General features: G+C 55.5%; 1 protein-coding gene across 1 annotated transcript; it reads right to left on the bottom strand.

Annotated features, from left to right (window-relative positions):
• Positions 1 to 2891: 2891 nt before the first annotated feature.
• On the bottom strand, positions 2892 to 6260 carry ACTB (actin beta). The gene is made up of 6 exons (XM_066388328.1): positions 6117 to 6260; positions 5291 to 5419; positions 4884 to 5123; positions 3990 to 4428; positions 3719 to 3900; positions 2892 to 3612 (listed from the first exon to the last, which is right to left on the bottom strand). Exons 2-6 carry the CDS (start codon positions 5411 to 5413, stop codon positions 3469 to 3471), a joined length of 1128 nt encoding a protein of 375 aa, XP_066244425.1. The 5' UTR covers positions 5414 to 5419; positions 6117 to 6260; the 3' UTR covers positions 2892 to 3468.
• Between the last annotated feature and the right edge of the window lie 982 nt (positions 6261 to 7242).

Here is a 7242-nt window from a genome sequence, read left to right as displayed (position 1 = left end):
CTCCTTTTCTGTTGTTCAAAAAAGGCAAAGTGATGATTGCTTTCTTTTCTGTTTTTTTTTTTTGTTTTTTTTTTTTTATTGATTTTAGAGAAAGGGAGAGACAAACATTAATTTGTTGTTCCACTTACTTAATTTATTCATTTTAGAGAGAAGGGGGAGGGAAGGAGCAGAAAGCAAGCCTGGGGTTTTGAACCGGCGACCTTAACGTTCCAGGTCGACACTTGATCCACTGTGCCACCACAGGTCAGGCCTGTTCCACTTATTTATGTATTCATTGTATGTGCCCTGACCTGGGTTCAAACCTGCAACCTTGGCATATCAGGATGACACTCTAACCAACTGAGCTACTCCAGCCAGGGCTTCACCTGTATTCAACTTTTTCCCATTTTATTAATGTATGCCTACACCCGTGACTCCATCACATTTGACACGATGACCAGCTCCACCCACCACTATGATCCTGTCTTCTTTCTCCCACGCGGCCACTGGACTCTTCCTTTACATGATCACAAATAATTATATATTTTGTTTTTTAGATTCTATTTATTTATTTGAGAGAGAGAGAGAGAGAGAGAGAGAGAGAGAGAAAAGGGGGAGGAGCAGAAAGCATCAACTCCCATATGTGCCTTGACCAGGCAAGCCCAGGGTTTTTGAACCAGCGACCTCAGCATTCCAGGTCAACGCTTTACCCATTGCGCCACCACGGATCAGGCAATAATTATATATTTTGTTTGCTGACCAATTTACTGTCTCTCCTGCCGATTCAAAACCCTGGGCTTGCCAGGTCAAGGCACATACAGAAGCAACTACTACAAAGAGTTGATGCTTGCCTGACCTGTGGTGGCGCAGTGGATAAAGCATCAACCTGGAAATGCTGAGGTCCCGGTTCAAAACCCTGGGCTTGCCTGGTCAAGGCACATATGGGAGTTGATGCTTCTAGCTCCTCCCCCCTTCTCTCTCTGTCTCTCCTCTCTCTCTCTCTGTCTCTCCCTCTCCTCTCTAAAAAATGAATAAGTAAATAAAAAAGAAACAAAGATTTAAAAAAAAAAAAAAAAGAGTTGATGCTTCCCGCTTCTCCCCACTCTTATAAAGAAAATAAAATAAATAGTGGTTGGAGGAAGGAAACAAAGGCGAAGGGAGGGCCTTTTCTTCCAGACTGTCAGCTCTTCCCAGGCAGGGTCCCTGTCCAGGCCATCTCAGTAGCCCCAGACCCAGAATGTGGGCCCTCAATCAATGTTCGTGGAATAAAGGGCCCAAGTTCAAAACTTGTAGTTCTCAGAGCCCAGGGTGCAGCACCAACACTCCTGATTAGCCCAGAAGGGCTAGAACTGGCCCAGGAGGGGCTTCCTTTCACAGACCCTGCATTGCGGGCCCCTAAGACTGCACAGAGCCACAAAAGCATCCTGGGCACTCAGCTCTCCCCTCTTCTGGGCCAGTGGCTGTGCCCCATGGGTACTTGCTGTGATGTTTTAGGAACTAGACCAGGTGAGCTAAGGCAGTGGTCCCCAACCCCCGGTCCGTGGACAGTACCGGTCCGTGGGCCATTTGGTACCGGTCCTCAGAGAAAGAATAAATAACATTATTTCCGTTTTATTTATATTTAAGTCTGAACGATGTTTTATTTTTTAAAAATAACCAGATTCCTTCTGTTACATCCTTCTAAGACTCACTCTTGATGCTTGTCTTGGTCACGTGATAAATTTATCCATCCCACCCTAAAGGCTGGTCTGTGAAAATATATTCTGACATTAAACTGGTCCGCGGCCCAAAAAAGGTTGGGGACCAGTGAGCTAAGGAACACTGCATTTTCCTGTTTGGTTTTGGAAGCCACCAGGTCTTAGAACAGTCTTCCCACCAAGATCACCTTACACTAATAGTAAAATTACTGTGTTACAACTGGCAAGTCTCCACTCTCCCTTTGTAAGGTGACCCAAGGCCACAGTGCTCCTCTAAGAATTCATGAAAAGTTGCTCCCCACCCCTCTCAAACCTCAAATCTGAATTGATGGGGATCCAATTGTGCTCACCCCCTCTGGAGAAATGGGACTGGGGGGCGCTCACCCTTTGCCTCCTCCATGTCCTGCTGGTGCCAGCAGCAGCTACCCACGGAAGGAAGTGTACGCCAGACTTGGCCATCTTCAGGAGCAGGTGACTTGGAGCCTGGCAGTCAGGTGCTGACCCCCGCCAGGAGCCTGGCTGTTTCCCCTGCAGGATCTTGAAACTAGACCAGGACAGAACTGGCTAATCTAGGAAGGCATCCACCCTCCAGCTACAAGGCAGAATCCTACCACCCTCAGATCCAACTAGAACCATCTCTGCCACCTGCCACCCTCACCCTCAGCCCTGGCACAGGGCACCACTGCCCTGCACACTACTGGGAAGTCCATTCCTTGGCTGTGCAGGGAGCATGCCAGAAGAGCTGGCGGTCAAGGGTTGTGACCCTGTTCTCAGGCTCAGAGGTCCAGGCCCCTGGAATGTGTATAATCTAAGAGCTGCCATGGCTCCCCTTTCCAAAGACACCAAGCTCAGGTAGAAATCCTGAGAACCCCCACTCACAGGTGGAAGGAGCCCCCCCCCCCAACACTACCCCCTCTCTCCAGGATCCCAAGGTGTGAGATTCCTGGAATGGACGAACTCTTGGAAGCCATGTGTGTGTACTTCAGAATCTATCAAGAAATTAGGAGGTACTCAGGACAGGTGTAAGAGAGCCAGGCCAGAGAATTCCTTTCATTAGGCCAGAAGCCAGAATCCTTCACTCCTAAGAGTCCCCACCCTAAGACTCCGGTGTCAGGTTTAGAGCACCTCCGCCCTCCCCTGCAGGTAGGGATGGTCTGGCTCCCAACCTGCTTGCCAGCTGCACCGTTGCCCAAAGCTCATCCACACAAAGCCAGGTTTCTTTAAGGTGTTGTGCACTTTATTGAACTGGTCTCAAGTCAGTGTACAGGTAAGCCCTGGCTGCCTCCACACCTCAACCCACTCCCAGGGGGACCAAAAGCCTTCATACATCTCATGTTGGGGACAAAAAAGAGCCATAATGGCTGACCAAAATAAAAAAAAAAAAGAACAAGTATTAAGGCGAAGATTAAAAAATTTGGATTACATAATTTACACAAAAGCAATACTATCACCCTCCCCGTGTGGACTCGGGCGAGGACTGGCCCTTCTCAGGGAGAAGTGGGCGGCTTTTGGGCAGGCAAGGGACTTCCTGTAACAATGCATCTCACGGTATTTGGAATGACTATTAAAAAAAATGTACAATCAAAGTCCTCGGCCACATTGTAGAACTTTGGGGATGCTCGCTCCAACAGACTGCTGTCACCTTCACCGTTCCAGTTTTTAAATCCTGAGTCAAGCGCCAAAAAAAGAAAAAAACCAAAAAAACAAATAAAGCCATGCCAATCTCATCTCGTTTTCTGCGCAAGTTAGGTTTTTGTCAAGAAAGGGTGTAACCAACTAAGTAACAGTCCGCCTAGAAGCATTTGCGGTGGACGATGGAGGGGCCGGACTCGTCATATTCCTGCTTGCTGATCCACATCTGCTGGAAGGTGGACAGCGAGGCCAGGATGGAGCCGCCGATCCACACGGAGTACTTGCGCTCAGGGGGCGCAATGATCTGGGGAGAGAATGGGAGAGTTAGCACAAGGACCCCCAGTGGCTTGTCCCACCAGGGCCAGGACTGTGACTCCCCATGTGACCAGGCCCGTGCTCAGCAAACTCACCTTGATCTTCATCGTGCTGGGAGCCAGGGCAGTGATCTCCTTCTGCATTCGGTCAGCGATTCCTGGGTACATGGTGGTGCCACCAGACAGCACTGTGTTGGCATAGAGGTCCTTACGGATGTCGACATCACACTTCATGATAGAATTGAAGGTAGTTTCGTGGATGCCACAGGATTCCATGCCTGAAAAGGAATGAAGACCAAACTTAAGCTTCTTCTAGCGTGGCCACAAGAGTGGCCCTTGTGTGGAGCAAGGAGGGGGCCCTACTCACCCAGGAAGGAAGGCTGGAAGAGGGCCTCGGGGCAGCGGAACCGCTCGTTGCCAATGGTGATGACCTGCCCATCGGGTAGCTCGTAGCTCTTCTCCAGCGAGGAGGACGACGCAGCAGTAGCCATCTCCTGCTCGAAGTCCAGGGCGACGTAGCACAGCTTCTCCTTGATGTCACGCACGATCTCCCGCTCGGCCGTGGTGGTGAAGCTGTAGCCACGCTCTGTGAGAATCTTCATGAGGTAGTCCGTCAGGTCCCGGCCAGCCAGGTCCAGACGCAGGATGGCGTGGGGGAGGGCGTACCCCTCATAGATGGGCACAGTGTGGGTGACTCCATCGCCGGAGTCCATCACAATGCCAGTAGTACGGCCAGAGGCGTACAGGGACAGCACAGCCTGGATGGCCACGTACATGGCTGGGGTGTTGAAGGTCTCAAACATGATCTGCAAGGAGAAACGGGCCACGTCACACTCTGGAAGCCACCAGGGGCAGGCAGTCAAGCCGGACTGGGGACATGCAAGAGTGCAAGGAACACGGCTAAGAGTGCTGAGGAACCCAGAATGGGGGTTCACTCCAGACCTACTGTGCACCTACTGAATACACACTCCAAGGCCACTTTATACCAGCCTCATTGGCTTAGTCACACAAGCCAGTGTTAGTACCTACACCCACAGAACTGTATACTTTAAACGCCTAGTCAAAAAAGCAAACACGAGGAAAAGATTCCATCTAGGGAAAAAGCAAATAGAACCTGCAGTTCCAAAGAAGACTCAGGTCAGAGAAGAAAGTCCTAGGAGAACGGCAGAAGAAAGAACAAGTGAGAAAGGGTGTGGCACAGAAGGGCCAGAAAGAAAAGGACAGGGTGGCCGCCCAGGAAAAGTCCAACAGGTTTACTGACCTGGGTCATTTTCTCTCGGTTGGCCTTGGGGTTCAGGGGAGCCTCCGTGAGCAGGACGGGGTGCTCCTCAGGGGCCACACGCAGCTCATTGTAAAAAGTGTGATGCCAGATCTTCTCCATGTCGTCCCAGTTAGTGACGATGCCGTGCTCGATGGGGTACTTGAGGGTCAGGATGCCTCTCTTGCTCTGGGCCTCGTCGCCCACGTAGGAGTCCTTCTGGCCCATGCCCACCATCACGCCCTGCAGAAGGAGCGGCAAAGCGCCCTCAGTGTGGGAAGACAGTTCCACCGACCCCCAACCAGAAACCCGGCCAAAGACCTCCCTTGTGGGAGAGCTGGACCTTATCCTCCGCCTGCTTCCGAGAGCAGGCACCACCCGCCAACTCAGACCCGAGGCTGGCGCCCTACCTGGTGTCGGGGGCGCCCCACGATGGAAGGGAAGACGGCCCTGGGGGCATCATCCCCCGCGAAGCCGGCCTTGCACATGCCGGAGCCGTTGTCGACCACAAGTGCAGCAATATCGTCATCCATGGCGAGCTGCGGAGAGAGCGGGCGCCATAAGCCTGGGTCGGGTGGGGCCGCCCCCGCCCTGCCCACTTCCGGCGCGCAGCGCCTGCGAGTCGCCAGGGGGCGCCAGCGCGCGCCCGGATTGGGGACAAAGGAAGCCCAGCCGGCCGCATTATTACCATAAAAGGCAAACGCTAGTGAGAGGCGGCCCCGCGGCGCGCGGCAGGAAGCCAGGCCTCTCGGCTCCGCCCCAGCCCCGTTCGAAAAAGAGCCGGCCGGCGCGCAGGCCACACCCACAGGGGCCAACGGCACGGATAAGTGTGCGCAGGCGCTTACACTCCGCGGCAACCCCACCCCTTCCGGCCGGCCGGCCGGCCCGCCCTCGTCCCGGCCGTGCCGCCCGGCCCTAGCGCGCACGCGCAGTCTTGTCCCCAGCCCCCACCCGGCCGGTGCGGCCCCACCGCACCCACCCGGCCACTCGGCCTCCCCGCGGCTTTAACTATCCCCTCGGACGAAGGCCCGGGACCGCCCTAAATCGTCGGCTACACCCTAGGAGTACGCTTCGGGTGCAGCGCTGCCCGGGCCCGAGAAACAAGGGCATAAAAAAAAGCCCAATCCCGACACCCAAGCACCGTCCCCGGAGCAGGGGCGGGGGGCGCCGCCTGCTCGGTGCGGGGAGGCGAGAGCCAGGCGCCGACCAGCGGGCCCGGCCGGCGCAGAGCCTTACCTGGAAGCGGTGTAGACCGGCGAAGGCGGAGGAGCGGCGAAGGAGAGAGGCCTGTGCTGGCGGATGGACGCGGTCCCGGCAGTGGCTGCGCGTCGCGCCGCCGGGTTTTATAGGGCGGCGCGGTGGCCGCTCGAGCCATAAAAGGCAACTTTCGGAACGGCGGGCGCTGATTGGCCCCGCGCCGCTCACTCACCGGCCTCGCCGCACAGTGCAGCATTTTTTCACCCCCTCTCCCCTCCTTTTGAAAAAAAAAAAAAAAGAGATGTACTGGGAGAGAGCGAGAGCGAGATTGAGGAAGAGGAGGAGGCCGAGAGTTTGGCTGTTGGCCGCCCCAGGGTGCTGTTCCCCGGGGGTCGGGGGTGCGCGCGGTGGACCGTAGCCCTGCCAGGCAGCGCTTAGTCCGGCCCCGCGTGGACAGGCCTGCCCCCCGGCCTCCCTGTCTCCCGTGTCCCCCACCCCGGGACCCTCCGGGTGTGGATGTCACTGGAGCAGTGAGCTTCCCCCGTTGGCACAAGGGGCAACACAGATGCGAGGGTCCCTGGTTGCTGTGGGTGCATGCTTAATTAAAATAAAGTCGTTGTTGTGGGTGATGGGGTGGTCAAGGGGTCACAATTGCTCAACTGCCCAGAAAGCCGGGGTGGGGTGCGGTGGGGGCGGGCGCTCTGGCTGGGGGTGCACAGCTTACTGAGTTGGAGTCGTTACTACCCAGACAGGCTGAGGAATACGGTGTGGTATGAGGGTGTCGGGGGCTTGTATCCACTTAACGGGGACCACGGTGGCCAGGGCCAGGGCAGGCGCCTGCGGTCAGTGGCTGGAAGGTGCCTGTGAAGAGGACTCCAGGGCTCCCCTGCTGCAGGCTCAGGGAAGGGTGGGCTCTGTAGGGCATTCAGACTGTTCCCATGGAGCCAGGCTGCCTATGAGGGCCGCCTGGTCACACCCAGCCAAGGCCAGTCCGGGCCGTTAGCTGCTGACCCAGCCAAACTACTAAGCCCTGCTGGGCTCAGGCAGGCAGCACTGCTCAGCACAACTCTGGAGCCCACCATCCATCCCTGTCCTGGGTAGCCACAGCTCCTGGGCCATCTGTAGGTCCCCAAGGCCTGGGGAAGGACACTCAGTGAGGCAGACA

This window comes from Saccopteryx leptura, chromosome 6, assembly GCF_036850995.1.
Source record: "Saccopteryx leptura isolate mSacLep1 chromosome 6, mSacLep1_pri_phased_curated, whole genome shotgun sequence".
Classification (NCBI taxonomy): Eukaryota; Metazoa; Chordata; class Mammalia; order Chiroptera; family Emballonuridae; genus Saccopteryx; species Saccopteryx leptura.
The sequence above is the reverse complement of the archived record's forward strand: the minus strand, read 5'-3'. Positions and strand labels throughout refer to the sequence as shown.

Bases quoted from the DNA above. Each gene is read 5' to 3' on its own strand.
- ACTB (XM_066388328.1), bottom strand. From the start codon at position 5,413: ATGGATGACGATATTGCTGCACTTGTGGTCGACAACGGCTCCGGCATG. The intron at 5,124-5,290 runs GTAGGGCGCCAG...CTCCTTCTGCAG, and splicing joins TGGGGCGCCCCCGACACCAG to GGCGTGATGGTGGGCATGGG. The intron at 3,901-3,989 runs GTGAGTAGGGCC...ATTCCTTTTCAG, and splicing joins CTTCCAGCCTTCCTTCCTGG to GCATGGAATCCTGTGGCATC.